Below are 16,392 nucleotides of genomic sequence, written 5' to 3'. Positions count from 1 at the left end.
TGGGATACGTAGGAATGTCCAGATTTGGAGTTTCGTTATCTTCGTCAGTAAAAAAAGTGTAGAACTGATCATTAAATGCATTAGCAATGTCAACAGAAGAAGTAAGCAGGGAGTCATTACTTTCTAAGGTGGTAACGTTTGGATGGTCTTTCTTTAAGTTCTTGATTAATGACCAAAATCGTTTTCTGTTGTTGCAGTGGGAGTCGTCAAATAGGTATTTACAGTAATTGTTATGAGCTTTATCAACTAAACTGTTAACTTCGTTCCTTAGCTTCCTGTACGCTTTCCAGTCGTTTTCATTTTGTGTAGCCTTAGCTTTGTTGTACAATCTACGCCTTTTAGATATCTTACGTTTAATTTCTCGATTTAGCCATGGAGCTTCTTTGCGATTCTTGACCATTCTTGATGGAACGTGCCTGTTCGTCATTTCAAAAATCATATCTTTGAAATTATTCCAGTTATTTTCAACAGGTCTTTTGTAGGGATCACTCTGGAAGAACAGGTCTTTAAAAGCTCTAACATCTTCTAGCATTGATTCTGTGTTTGCTTTGTGAAAAAGGTAAGTTCTGTGCGGATTGTTATTAGGTGCATCGCAAGTTGTATACAATGTAAAAGTAACTGCTTCATGGTCTGACATTCCAGGTACAACCTTGATGTTGTCAATAAGATATGGTGATGTTGTCAGGACTAAGTCCAATACGTTATCGTTTCTCGTAGGTTCAAGTATCTGTTGTTCCAAGCTGAAATCATTAATTACGTCAACAAACAGGTTATTCTCATAGTTGATGCGTTGGGGGACACGTGTGTCTGCTCTGTTCCGTTCCGGAGAATAATGGCACGGAATATGCCATTCCGTTCCGTGCCGTTCCGTGGAATAATGCAGACCGGAATGTTTACTGCACGGAAAGAGGAATTTCAACAATTCTGCAATCTACTGTACCTATGTTTGTCCGTACGCACCCACATGAGCAAATCCTTTAAGTGGTAAAAGCAGTCAGCCTATGAAATTTTAACACTAAATGAAGCTCGTATTAAACTTAAGCATAGGCAAGGTTTACAGTGAAGAGGTTTCTTTTCGCTGGTTCAAAATACGGGTGTAGGGACTCTACAAACTTCGTGAACTACCTCGCCATTGAGATATTCAGTTATTTAACTACCCAAAACACCGTAGCAAGACTTTTAGGTTACTGGGAAATGAGTAAAACTCTGGTCTTTAAAAGGGGTGCGTCCCTACATAAGCGAACGAAAATGAAGGACCTCCTTGAGTGATTGGAGTGATCTGAGTTATTGGAGTGATCTTAGTGATTGGAGTGATCTGAGTGATCTGAGTGATTGGAGTGATCTGAGTGATTGGAGTGATCTGAGTGATTGGAGTGATCTGATTGATTGGAGTGATCTGAGTGATTGTAGTGATCTGAGTGATTGGAGTGATCTGAGTGATTGGAGTGATCTGAGTGATTGTAGTGATCTGAGTGATTGGAGTGATTGGAGTGATCTGAGTGATTGGAGTGATTGGAGAGATCTGAGAGATTGGAGTGATCTGAGTGATCTGAGTGATTGGAGTGATTGGAGTGATCTGATTGATTGGAGTGATTGGAGTGATCTGAGTGATTGGAGTGATCTGAGTGATTGGAGTGATTGGAGTGATCTGAGTGATTGGAGTGATCTGAGCGATCTGAGTGATCACTCAGATCACTCAGATCACCCCAATCACTCCAATCACTCAGATCATTCCAATCACTCCAATCACTCAGATCACGCCAATCATTCAGATCACTTCAATCACTCCAATCACTCAGATCACTCCAATCACTCAGATCACTCCAACCACTCAGATCACTCCCATCACTCAGATCACTCAGATCACTCAGATCACTCCAATCACTCCAATCACTCCGATCACTCGGATCACTCCAATCACTCCGATCACTCCAATCACTCGGATCACTCCCATCACTCGGATCACTCCAATCACTCCGATCACTCCAATTACTCGGATCACTCCAATCACTCGGATCACTCCAATCACTCGGATCACTCCAATCACTCAGATCACTCCAATCACTCCAATCACTCCAATCACTCAGATCACTCCAATCACTCCAATCACTCAGATCACTCAGATCACTCCAATCACTCAGATCACTCTAATCACTCAGATCACTCCAATCACTCGGATCACTCCAATCACTCAGATCACTCCAATCACTCAGATCACTCCAATCACTCAGATCACTCAGATCACTCCAATCACTCAGATCACTCTAATCACTCAGATCACTCCAATCACTCAGATCACTCCAATCACTCAGATCACTCCAATGAGTTAACTGCCTGACTGTGTAATGCTACTGAAAATGTGCATCATTTAGAGTACAGTAGTATACATTAATATCCTAACTCCGTGTTATGGAAACTTCCTCTCCCTAATGGTATGTTTTCTAAAAGCTATATTGTGACTTCTGTATTTTATGCAGGTTTGTATTCAGTCTCTAGTGGTGAAAATATAAAGCGGCTTAAACTGTGTGGCCACGCGAGATTAATGTATTGTTAGCAGTATATGAGGTCAGTCAAAGTGTAATTGTGTAGAGGAAATGCAATGCCTTATAGATAGTATATCAGTTCTCTCTATGTTTTAAATATTAAGTTATAGGGTTTTAATAAGATTTGTGCTTAAAGGGGATATGCTTATGTATTACATTACTTGTATTTGTAATTTCTGTCAAATACTGTATGCAATATCTCAGGGCACACCTGCTGTTGCTGTTTTTTCCCTAACAATATTGATATATATATAATGAGTTAAGCAGTTCTTTCACTGAGTGTAGTTGATAAAATAATATTTATCTGTGCAATTATCAGTTATGTATGCATGCATGCACAAATATGTCTGTATACAGGTATGTATATACCACATAACAATGGCGTATAATTGCAAGTTCTGGCGATTGAATTTGTCACTTTGGCAAATGAATTTGTCCCGTTGCCAATTGAGTGATTAGAATTAAACTTCATCCGTAGCAAGATTGGCAGCTGGAGAAAACAAAAAAAACAAGATATAGCAACTGCTAAAAGACAACTGTAGTAAACAACTCTTTATAAGTGATAATTCTTTCAGTACAACTTCTTTAGCAATATTTGCAACTGTGCTGATGGGCATGGTCACTCACCTCACAAACAAGGTAAATTAACTTTCCAGCCATGCATTGCCTTCGTGTACAAGCACACTTTCTAGAATAACAAGTCTAACTCTCCGTGGTAAATTAATTCACTTTGTGATGAGCAGTTGTTTTCTTGACGATGGTTTACCTATGACGAATTCAATTGCCTAAGTATTCAATCACCACAGCAACGAATTCAATTGCCAAACCTGTATGTTTCTGCGTATGTATGTATGCATGTACGCATGTATGTATGTATGTATGTATGTATGTATGTATGTATGTATGTATGTATGTATGTATGTATGTATGTATGTACGTATGTATGTCCTATATGCATGAATGTATGTGTATATGTATATATGTTTTACGTGCATGAATGGATGAATGTATACTATTGCAGAACTCATCATCAATATTATTTTCATCTATTTATCTGTAAAATTCAGGTTAATTACTTCATATAGAAGAGTTGAATTTGTCACACCCAAATGATAGGTTAGCTAGAGAACGTGAGTGTCAGCGCAAAAGAAGGGCCGCGGAAAGCTCAGAAGAAAGGGCTCATAGGAAGCTTTCTGATAAAATGCGGAAAGCTTCAAAGAGAGCTATTGAGACACCAGCACAAAGGGAGAGTAGATTAGCCAAACAGAGTGAGAGAATTGCTAGACAACGAGTTTCTGAAACACAAACTCAGAATTTCAAAGACTTGAAAATATGCGACAAAGGGAGGCTAATAAGCGTGCCAGTGAGGCAGAGAGTGAAAGGGAGCATAGACTGGAAGCTACGAGAGAGAGAGAAGCGAACTGGCGTACTAGTGAGACAAACAATGAAAAAGAGGACAGACTGGTGACTATGAGAGAGAGAGAGGCTAACCAACGTGCCAGTGAGACAGAGAATGAAAGGGAGCATAGACTGGCAGCTACAGGAGAGAGAGAAGCTAACTGGCGTGCTAGTGAGACAATGAAAAAGAGCACAGACTGGTGACTATGAGAGAGAGAGAGGCTAACCGACGGCCAGTGAGACAGAGAATGAAAGGGAGCATAGACTGGCAGCTACGAGAGAGAGAGAAGCTAACTGGCGTTCTAATGAGACAGACAATGAAAGAGAGCACAGACTGGCGGTTATGAGAGAGAGAGAGGCTAACCAACGTGCCAGTGAGACAGAGAATGAAAGAGAAGATAGACTGGCAGCTATGAGAGGGAGAGAGACTAGTCAACGTGCCAGTGAGACAGAAAATGCAAGTGAAGAACGGCTCACAAGTATAAGAGAGAGGGTAACAAATCTGCGAGCTGGTGAGACAGATGACCGTATAGAACAGCGGCGACATTCAAATAGAGTTAGGACTGCATCCAGGAGAGCCCTTGAGAGTGCAGAGCAAGCACAAAGTAGGCGTGACATCAACCGAGTAAACCAGAGTATGAGAAGAAATGCAGCCCGTCAAGCCACTCATGACTGTAACAGAGTAGCTGTAGAACAATTTAAGCGCTTAGTGTATGTAGGTCCATTTAACCCCTGTTATTGTTGCGCTTGCTTGTGCTACAATAATGGTGGATCATACATAAATAGTGCTGACCCTCTCCTCCTCCCAGTCCACAACAGGGAGTTGAGTAGTGCTGCTACAGACTGTGATGGTATGGTGTGGGTATGTTCACGATGCAAACCCTTCTTACGAAAGCAAAAATTGCCACCCTTTGCATTAGTGAACAACATGCGAGTTAGTGCCATCCCCCCAGAGCTCAGCTGTTTAAATAACATGAAAAAAAGGTTGATTTCACGTGTGCAACCTTCATGAAGGTGGTAGTGCTTCCTTATGGCCAGCGTGCACTCAAGGGTCAGACCATCAATTTTTGTGTTAACACTAGTGAAATATGTCAGTCATTGCTGAAGACCCTTGATAACGCTGGGATTGTACTCATTGCACCTCCAAGAGCAAGCAGGTCAGAACAATCTGAAATCCTATCACGTCAAACATACTTTAGTGTTCGGCGACCATTGTTGATAAGGGCTCTCCATTGGTTGAAAGACTATAATATGTTATATAGAGATATAGAGATTGAAGGTGATACAGATGACAATGAGATCTGCCCTCAAGAGGAACCAGGTGATTTGTTGGAAGAGGAAAAACATCTGTAATCCGAAGTGATCACCAGGTTCCTAATGTTGAAGTTTCCGATGTTTTGAACACGGATGGCCCGCCCGTTCATGAACTCAATCGTGTTCAAGGTGCCCCTATTAGCTTAATTACATCCACTACTGCAGAGCAAATGGCCTTTCCAACATTGTTCCCAGATGGGAGAAATGGATACAAGACTCCTAGAGATCCACCAGTCAGTACATTAAATTATTTTCAGTCAAGCCTTCTTAGTGAGGACAATAGATGGGCTAGTCATATACCCTATCTCTTTTGGGGACTAAACGTATATGAGCAGCGCTGTTTAAGTGAAGACATATCAGTAGCTGTACGTCTAAGGTCAGAAGGAGGCAATGCCCGTGGTAGTCATCAACATAGAAGAGAGCCAGTGGATGGACCATCTGGAGATAGACAACCACCAGAATCTAGAGAACGCCTCAGTGCTGGACAACTCAGGGACCTTGCGAGCAACCCAGAGTTGTCTGACAGTTGTTGTGGCTTTCTGCATAACATGAGGTCAACCATAGCCTATTGGCAAAGAGCAAAAATGGACTTACTCTCTGTGTTTAAGACTCTAGGTGCTCCAACATATTATATTACATTTGACTGCTGATGATATGAACTGGCCTGATTTGCTCTTTGTCTTGGCAACACTAGCAGGAATGGAAGTAACGGAAGAAAGTGTTTGTGATTTGACAGCAGAACAGAAACACCAGCTCCTGCTCAGTGATCCTGTTACTACAGCTAGACATTTCTCTCAGAGATTTCAAAAGATTCTCGGATTCATGAAAGGTCCATCAAAACCCATTGGGGAAATAGTAGACTACTTTTGGTGCATTGAGTTTCAGCTAAGGGGCAGCCCCCATGTTCATTCGCTGTTTTGGGTGAAGAATGCTCCTGACCTTCAAACAGTCGAAGGTCTGCGAGACGTCCCCAGTTTCATTGACCAGTATATCACCACAAGAATACCACAAGAAGGTGAGGATGATGAACTGCGTGAACTGGTCTTGAGGTTGCAAAAGCACAAACACACACACACGTGTAAGAAAAACAGCGGAATTGGTTGTCGATTTGATTACCCCAAACAACCTAGTCCTGTTACCCATCTCAAACCTCATGCAGATGGAGGTAACAAAGCTAGGTTCTACATAATCAAACGTGAAGAAAGTGCAGAAATGGTAAATCCCTATAACCCTAACATGGATATACAGGTGGTTGGTTCTGTGTATGGTGCTGCCATGTATGTGACCCATTATATTTGTAAGGATGAGTCACAAGTACTGAAGCAAGCTATTGCTGAACAGCTGGCAAATTTGCCTGCAAATGCAACAGCACGCGATAGACTTAGGAAAATTGGGAATACACTTTTAAGTCATCGTCAGCTCAGTCAACAAGAAGCTGCTTTTCTGTTGGCAGGTCTGCACCTAAAGGGCTCATCACGTGCAACAGTGTTTATCCCTGCTATTCCTAAACGGCGTCGTACTAGACTTGTGAGACCTTCACACCAATTGCGTGAACTGGATGATGGTGATACGAATGTTTTCATGCATGGTCTCATTGATCGCTATGCTGCACGCCCAGCAGGTCAACCATATGACAATATGACACTAGCTCATTTTGCTGTGTGGTACAATACAGTCAGTAGTACATACAACGAAGGTGAAAACTCTGATGATAGTGCTAGTCGACTACCACGTTTTCAACTTCAGAATAACCTGGGAACTATTGTACAGAGAAGGCACCAAGCTTGCTTGAGAGTTCCAATAATGACACCAGAATCCCATGGAGATGATTATTATTACCATCTTTTGTTGTTGTATTTCCCATGGCGTCAGGAGACACAAGACCTGCTTGGAGAGCATGCAACTGCTCAGGAAGCGTTGTTAGCAAAGAGGGACCAACTACAGTTCCTTAACTCAGAGCACAATTCATTTGCTGAAGAAGTACAACAAGCCATACAACAGTTGTCTGAAATGCAGAACAGTTACGGTGACAATGTATATGTGCCTGTTGCTCCTAATGCAGTGCAGCATACAGTACTTTAGATGTAGAAGCTGAAACTGCAGAGTTTGACCCAATGTATGGTGCAGATGAGAATGTTGAGCAAGCTGCATTGGTTGAATCGGATGGTCCCCAAGAAGTATCTGCTCAGGAACATAGTGATATTCAGGCTGCCCTCTTTGATGATAGAGATAACAACATACTCTGTAGGTTAAGAATGACAGATCGTGAGTATCAAGAAAAGGTTGCTAGCTTGAATGATACTCAAAGAGTAGCATTTGACCAGGTGGTACAGTACAATTGTGCTCGCCACCAATACTTCATGAGAGAGAGAGACACTCTCCCGGAGCCACTTCACCTGTTCATCACAGGTGGAGCTGGCACTGGTAAGAGCCATATCATTAGTGTAATCAAGGAACACATCGAACGAGCACACACAGGGTCTCAAAATGATGGGCCCAACTGGTGTGTCGTCATTTAATATAGGGGCATCGACTGCTCACCGTGCACTATGCCTCCCTGTAGAACACAACAATTCTACAAGGTATACCAAACTCAGTGCTGAAAGGTTGCATGAGTTGAGGATATTATGGAAAGATGTTCATACTGTTGTCATAGACGAAATCAGTATGGTGTCATATGAGACCTTTGTGTTCATCCATAAAAGGCTAACAGAAATTAAGGGAACCGATGACACCGAGATTCACTTTGGTGGATTAAACATAATTGCTGTTGGTGATTTCTATCAGCTTCCACCTGTTCCTGATTGCTTTATATTTCAAAATGGCAAGGGCTACACACAAGGCTCAACACACTTGTGGAGAGAATTGTTCACAGTGATTGAGTTGACTGCGAACATGCGCCAAAGAAATGATATGTGTTACTCAGAAATACTGAACAGAATAAGGACGGGGACTCAAACAAATGAAGACATAGCAAAGTTACGTACAAGGTTAACATCTGGAATCCCTGATCCTGTTCAACTTAATGACCCTAAATTTCATTCAGCTCTCTACTTGCTTCCAAGGAAAGAACATGTAGAAGAGTACAATATGCAGTGTCTATTAGAATTATCCAGAACCAACCCAGTGTATGAGTTTAAAGCAGAACATTGTATCCTAGAATCCCGTTACCTCCCACAAGGTGTAACATCACGAACTGTCCCTGAAAATCTCATTCCCACAGATGATAATAGTTGTGCAGGACTTCCACGTATGTTGAAATTAGCTGTGGGTGCTCAGGTGATGCTAAGACGTAACATCATGTGTGAAGATGGCTTAGTAAATGGTGTCCGTGGGGTGATTGTTGGATTTAAATGGAATACAGAATGTCAATACCAACCAGGGTCACTTCCAGCTGCAGTACTTGTAAAATTCCATGACCCACATGTAGGAAGGATTCATACAATACAAGTACCTGGTACCAACGGAGTTGAGGCTGTAGAGATTAGGCCTATTTCAGCCAAATTATTTGCTCCACAAGGTGTAACATTGCAACGAACTCAATTGCCATTGCTATTGTGTTGTGGCTGCAACTATCCACAAAGTACAAGGATTATCTTTAGATGCAGCTGTAATTGATCTGGGTCCAGCCATGTTTGAAGGTGGCATGGCCTATGTAGCCCTCAGCAGGGTGCGAACTTTAGAAGGGGTCACCCTGCTTGACTTAGTTAGTGCTAAAATTAAGACATCCAAAGCAGCATCCCAGGAGATGGAACGGCTGTGCAGTGTTACCAACAATGATTCATAAAGCATGTACAGATATATAAAGCACCATACTGAGACCTAGCTATATCAGAGTACAAAGGGAGGAGAATGGAGGTTGGATGGGAGAAAAGACCAAGCACAAAATAACAATGTAAGTGCTTTAAATGTAGTGTATTCTAATTAATTCATACCATTGCTAGGTTGTGCAAGGACTCCACTTTGTAGACACACACTACAGACGTGTTGAGACCTATAGCTATATCAGAGTGCAAGCGGAGGAGAATGGAGGTTGGATGGGAGGAAGGACCAAGCACAATATAATAATGTAAGTGCTATAATGCAGTGTATTCTAATTAATTCATACTGTTGTTAGGTTGTGCAAGGACTCCACTTTGTAGACACACACTACAGACGTGTTGAGACCTATAGCTATATCAGAGTACAAGCGGAGGAGAATGGAGGTTGGATGGGAGGAAAGACCAAGCACAAAATATCTATGTAAGTTCTTTAAATGCAGTGTATTCTAATTAATTCATACAGTTGCTAGGTTGTGCAAGGACTCCACTTTGTAGACACACACTACAGACATGTTGAGACCTATAGCTATATTAGAGTACAAGCGGAGGAGAATGGAGGTTGGATGGGAGGAAAGACCAAGCACAAAATAACAATGTAAGTGCTTTAAATGTAGTGTATTCTAATTAATTCATACTGTTGCTAGGTTGTGCAAGGACTCCACTTTGTAGGCAAACTACGGATGTGTTGAGACCAAGCTATATATATATATATATATATGAGAGTATACAAGAGGAGGAGATTAGAGGTCAGAATGGAGGAAAGATCAAGCATATAATAACAATGCAAGTGCATTAAATGCAGCATATTCTAACTGTTGCTAGGTTGTACACGAATTCCATTTTGTAGATATAAAAGCACCAGTTAGTGGTGCAAGATATAAAGGAATTTGTTAGCAATGTTGGTTGATTGCTTAAAGTGGCCAAGCAGCGGTTTATCTTCTATGCATTATGCAGGATTGAGATGGACATGCTGTACAGGAGAAAAGAAAGGATTCAGGCATACTAATTCATTGACAAATGTAAGTCTATATACTTATTAAAGTGTATTCTATTGAAGTGGTGCTCTATATGGAACTCCATTTACTTATGTGTATGCAGGATCAGAATTAGGAAAAGATCAACACATGGGATTAAAATGTAAGAGTTATTCAATAAGCGTATTCATTATAATTAGCACTTTCCATAGAACACATGCTTGGTCTGGTTGGATTTGACTAGTTCTGCAATGACACTTAAATAGAAAGTTTTATTTATTCATACAGTGTATGGTAAAAACAATGGATTTATTTAAGCAGCTAAAATCTGTTGAAAATGTTATTACGCGGGTGTCATCCTTTGAATGAAATGATGAAGGCTTGCTGTTGTGGGTGTTGTGCTACATGCTGCAACAGTTGCACTAGCCATACGATGCATCCATAGTGGTCAAGCACTTTTGATCACGTGTACTCATTATCTAGTACCATAAAGGAGACATTCAGGTAACTTTCCTTGAAAGGAAACACTTAGGATCTAATGATGGTATGAAGATTTATCATATTCATTATACATGCACCAAGTCAATTTCCTTGGATGGCCAACTGTTCTTATACCAACAGTCTTGTACCCATATAGAGATAAGCACGGGTGCCAGATGTGAGGGAAAAAACCCTTGCCTATAGCTGGCTACATGGCCTGCTGAAGTTCCTACACATCACTATGTGTTACCTGAATTACATACTCTTATTACTCTACGCATACTCATCAAGATATTGAGTAAAAAACACTATTAATTACATAATAACGGAACATATAATGTGTGAAATGTTCTACACTACCTGTACATTAAGCCATAGTTTCACCCCAGACCGCAAGGGTCTGGTGTGCTACACGATATAAGTTTGGCCTTTACAGAACACAAGTGCAGACAGCAATCAGATTAGACTATCGAGAAGCCGTATTCTATATGTTTCGTGAGACTAGAACTCACTTTGTTCCTTTAGTCATAGGGCTTATTTAGCTGCTGATCAATAGTCTTCAACGTTTCTACAGTACCATTATCCAGCTTTAGCAGTGGTCCATCATCCAATCTGAAAGAATCATGCTCTTTCGTGTTGTTTTAATGTGTGATACGCCCAAGCGTCGGCCTTGCGGTCTGGAGTGAGGTAGTCTCGCAGCACCCGACCCTAAAAAGAGGGTCTGGTGAAACCGTGTACAAAAAGTTTGATATGGTGGCCGAGAAGGGTCACCCGCCCGTATGGCACGCCATCTGTAACAAAAAAAGGCTTTTAAATTGGGCCCTTTTAAAGCAAATCCGGCTAGATTTAAGACAATCTGGCTAGACTTAAGAGCTGCAAGCTTATCTCGGACCCTATTTAAGCCTTATCTCGGGCCCTATTTAAGTTATCTTGGGCCCTATTTAAGTTATCTTGGGCCCTATTTATGTCTTATCAGCGCTTGATTTTGTGGACAATGTTAATGATCCTTATGCATGGAATTAATGGCGACAGCTGAATACAATGAGGATGAGGAAGTGATAACCAGTTCCTCCATCAACAAAATAAGGACCATAGGGGGGCACAGGAGGCATGTGCTCCCCCTCCCCTCCCTCCCCAAAAAAGAAAACCATAATGCAAGATCGCGAGATACTCTAATAGAACAGTCAGTCAAATACCCTAATAGAACAGTCACCACACATAATGGTACCTTCATAGTTATATTTAAATATGCAGCCTCAGTTTGGGTTGAGGATAAATGCACATACATTACGTTACATTCATTGCACTTACAGTAACTAAGCTATGCATGTATTACTTAATTAAAGAGATAATGTTGTAACTATGATGTTAATTTGCTGAGAAAATGAATGATTTCAACTGCTGTTTAAGGATAGATAATGGTGGTTGTTGGATAAGTTCTTGAGGTAGCGAGTTCCATAGCCCAGCGGCGGAGCAAGTAGTTGATATGAGGGGGGGCTGGGCTGACCCAGACTTATTTATTTCTATAGTTTGGTAAGGTGAGACCAAAAAAAAAAAAAAAAAAAAAAAAGGTCGCAACCAACTGACAAGAGCTTTCCACCTCACCAGCTACCATTTCTAGCTGATAAACTACATAAAAATCCTTACATAGCTCGCTACACACTGAATACTTTATTAGAGTGACTGCTCTATTAGAGTATCTCGATCTTTATCACGGTTTTCAGCCCCACTCCAAGAAAGATAATTTCGGTGTGATATCATTCTAAGTGGGGGGGCTTCAGCCCCCTAGCCCCCCCCCCCCCCCCCCTTTCCGCCGCCTATGCCATAGCCTGATTGATCTTGGAAAAAAGGAATTGCTGTATTGGGTTGTTCGAGCATAGATCTGACAGAAGTTTTGATTGTGACCTCTGGTGGATGAGTTAACAGGAATAAGGTCAGTAGGATGAGGGAAGTTATTAACAATCTTATAGAACAGGATGATACTAGAAACTTCTCTTCTACATTCAAGACTGGGGATGTTAAAATCCGAAAGCAAGTTAGTTACACTACTGAAGCGGGAATAGTCACCTGTTATAAATCTTGCACACTGTCTTTGCACTCGTTCAATATCTTTATGGGCATGAGGTAACCAGACTGGGTTGGCATACTCTATTAATGGACGTGCCATGGTGTTATAACATTTTAGTTGCTGAGTATATTATAAAATAAAAAAACTAGCATCTGCAGCACTATCCCATGCATGGGAACACTTAGCCTGCTAAGGATATTTTGCAAATGAAATGCACTTGGTCTAGTGTATGCCATGCCATTCTTTAGGTCCATCACTATTAACTAGCTCAGCTACTCGTGTCCATCACTTATCCCTATATAACTCTTTGGGCAAGTTACTTTTTAAGTAACCAGTTACATATTACTTGCAACTGATCATGAACTGTTTAGTTACAGTTACATATTACCCATAAAATAAAGTAACTATAATAATATTACATATTATATTACTTTGTGTCCACAGCCTTAAGCTGTCATGTGTGAAACTACCACCTTATCACGTGACATGATATCGTTGTTGGGCAATGTGCAAATCTTGGTTATAAGTACGAAGGTAGTGAATAAGCTTCATTCAGTATATAGGCTTTGTGGCTAGGCGTTACTCAGTGGATTACTTACAACATTAGTAACTTCATTACTTATAGTAATAATATTATGTAATATTAGATTCGTTACAGTAACTATATTACTTAGGTAACACGTTACATTTGTAAGTAAAGTAACTTGAGTTATATTACCTGTTTTTAAAGCATAATTCGTTATATTATTTAGTTACCACAAAAGTAATAATATTACGTAACGTGTTAAATAAGTAACGCATTACTCCCAACACTGCTCTTGATCAATGTAGTCCACTTATAAAGCAGTATGATTTAGATATTTGTATATAAAACTACATCAAAACTTTTAGCCCTGAAACATATGAAATGGCTTTAGCTTCTGGGGAGCTGTGCCCCCAGCTCTATATGCCTACTACCTTGGCATCCCCCCCCCCTTCCCAACCCTGGATTCGCCCGAGGACTGTCATTCAGTACAACAGACCATCAATCCATTAATTACACCAGCATGCAAGCGCTTGATTGTTAGACATCATACAGCTGATATGTGTTATCTATAATGAATTTTTTAATATTAAAAAGGAATCACAAGCTATGATTGAGCAGTCACGGTAACAGAGTCGCATGTCTTGCTATATGGCGTCCATGATGATTTCTCGATTAACTACACACTGTTTTAGACAATTTATCATGTGTTCTTTTATTACTATTTTATAATTACTACTTTTGGCTGTAGGAACAAGCCTACAGACCTTTAGTACACCATGTGTATTGTCAATTCTTATATCTGTGTGTGTACCTAAGCTCATGCTTGTATGTGTGTACTATAAAGCATTAATAAATAAATAAATAAAATGATCCAACTGTTTTCATCGCTTATTACAACTTTCATCTCAGTGGAGAACTGCATGTAGTCACTGTATTCAGTTGAAATCTCAAGAGTAAATGCACATGTATGCACAAGTAGGGCGATGAGCGTAACCAGACATTCTAATCTGGCCGATCTTCCTTGTAGGACACACGCTGCATCCAGTAACAAATCGAAGGAAACGACCAACATCTTCAATGGATGAGTTTCCAATAAGCTGCTGTAAATGTTCAAAAACTTTCTTTTATCGTGGATTCAACAGAACAGGCTCTTCAATAAGGTTCAAGACTTGACTAGGTGATGCTACGCTCATATTCGACTACCGTACACGAAGCATTAAACGCACAAGGCGATGCCAGCACTAGAGGTGTGGGCAAGCCAACAAATAGAGTTCTTAAATGGAGCCCAAGATAAGACATAAATAGGACCCAAGATAAACCCTTAAATCAGGCTCGAGATAAGACGCCTAAATAAGGCCCGAGATAAGACGCTTAATTAGGGCCCGAGATAAGGCTTAAATAGGGCCCCAGATAAGCTTGCAGCTCTTAAGTCTAACCGGATTGTCTTAAATCGAGGCGGATTTGCTTTAAAAGGGCCCTATTTAACAGCCTATTTTTGTTACAGATGGCGTGCCATACGACCGCGCTTGCCGCCTTAGCGGCCGCCCAAGTTTTTCAGGCGGCTGCTCATGTCGCGCTTAAGGCGGCCGTATGGCACGCCATCTGTAACAAAAATAGGCTGTTAAATCGGGCCCTTTTTAAGCAAATCCGGCTCGATTTAAGACAATCCGGCTAGACTTAAGAGCTGCAAGCTTATCTCGGGCCCTATTTAAGCCTTATCTCGGGCCCTATTTATGCTATCTCGGGCCCTATTTAAGCTATCTCGGGCCCTATTTAGCTAAGCGTCTTATCTCGGCCCTATTTAGGCGGCTTATCTTGGGCCTGATTTAAGGGTTTATCTTGGGCCCTATTTAAGTCTTATCTCGGGCTCCATTTAAGAACTCCGGTTGGCTCGCCCACACCTCTAGTGCCGGCATCGCCTTGTGTGTTTAATACTTTGAATTCTTCGTGTAGGCTAATATGAGTGCATATAGCATCACCTAGTCAAGTCTTGAACCTTATTGAAGAGCCTGTCATGTGTGCAACTATCACCTTATCACATAGCATGATAGCGATGTTTGACAATGTGTAAATCTTGGTTATAGCTAATTGTATTCAAGAGAATTCATTCATTAATTTGAGGCAGACTCCATTAGTTTCGAACCCAGACCACAAGGGTCTGGTGCCACGCAATACAAAAGCTTGGCTGCTTATGAAGCCATTCAAACTAATGACATCACAAAATTCGCAATGCTTCCAGTAATTACCAGCTGACATGCATGTGTAGTTACAGCAAGTGAAAGCATAACACGCACACTGGCAAAAGCCAGGAAACAACATTCTGTGTGATATCTACATTGAACATGTTAATAGAATCCTTAAAGAATATATGTACCATTTACATGCTAATAAATCAAAGACAGCAATTTCTAAGGCTAGTCAGTGTATGGGACGGTCCAGTAAATAATGTTCTTAATAACAAGCATCAAATATACAGATCAAGTTCCCACTTTATGCATGATGCATGTCTAGTGCATGTCATTATTAAGAAATTAGACTGAGAAAAGGGACAAGTATTTGAATGGATTCCAGGACGAAGTCATTTATCTTTTCCAAAATGTATACTGATACAACCCATTGAAAGCGTTGAAATAATTTATGACAAACTGATCAAGTGGTTACAAGAATGTGCTCTAGAATTGTAAAAGTATACCCAAAAGAATAAAATAATTAATTTAAGTACAGTGCATGTACTTATTACCTATTAATGAATTGTTTTAAACAGATCTATATAGACATTTCTCACGCTTACACTTTTCTGCACACACATCACAACAATTACAGTTACATTCATAGATCTTGTAGCTGGAAAACCCTGAAAACAATGAGTCCCTTCTGCAAGTTGTGGTATTTTTGCTTCGTGTTCTTATCACAAAATTTCATCAGGTTTTTTGTAATTAATAGCCAACAATGAGATAGCTTTCCATTTCTTCCAGCTCTTCCTGTCTATTGAATATAAGTTTCAACACCATCTGTTGGTCCATAGTGAAAATTATTATTCTGTTAAAATCTACGTAGTCTTGCCCATACCATATGCAGTTGTAGCTGCATATCACCACTCTTAAACATGAATTACTTCAGTACATTACTGTAGTACAGATATTTTGATGTGTTCTTTGGTGGCCTTTGTATACATATTTACTAATTGATACTGTGGCGGTGAGCAAGGAACTCCAATTGATCATGAACTCCAAGGAACTCCACTCATAACTCCTTGAATATTCCTCAG

The 16,392-nt window shown here is 40.6% G+C and overlaps 1 protein-coding gene and 1 long non-coding RNA gene across 2 annotated transcripts; both read left to right on the top strand.

Moving 5' to 3' along the window:
* Positions 1-5,954: 5,954 nt before the first annotated feature.
* LOC136247817 (uncharacterized) lies at positions 5,955-8,664 on the top strand. Its single transcript, XM_066039639.1, has 4 exons — positions 5,955-7,281; positions 7,323-7,679; positions 7,912-8,573; positions 8,620-8,664. Exons 1-4 carry the CDS (start codon positions 5,955-5,957, stop codon positions 8,662-8,664), a joined length of 2,391 nt encoding a protein of 796 aa, XP_065895711.1.
* A 1,049-nt stretch (positions 8,665-9,713) lies between these two features.
* LOC136243337 (uncharacterized) lies at positions 9,714-10,377 on the top strand. The gene is made up of 4 exons (XR_010694855.1): positions 9,714-9,822; positions 10,031-10,095; positions 10,175-10,213; positions 10,263-10,377. It is a non-coding gene; the product is annotated as an uncharacterized lncRNA (long non-coding RNA).
* The last annotated feature ends 6,015 nt before the right edge of the window (positions 10,378-16,392 follow it).

Source organism: Dysidea avara, chromosome 2 (genome assembly GCF_963678975.1).
Source record: "Dysidea avara chromosome 2, odDysAvar1.4, whole genome shotgun sequence".
Taxonomy (NCBI): Eukaryota; Metazoa; Porifera; class Demospongiae; order Dictyoceratida; family Dysideidae; genus Dysidea; species Dysidea avara.
Note: the sequence above shows the minus strand (reverse complement) of the source record. Positions and strands in the feature narration are given on the sequence as shown.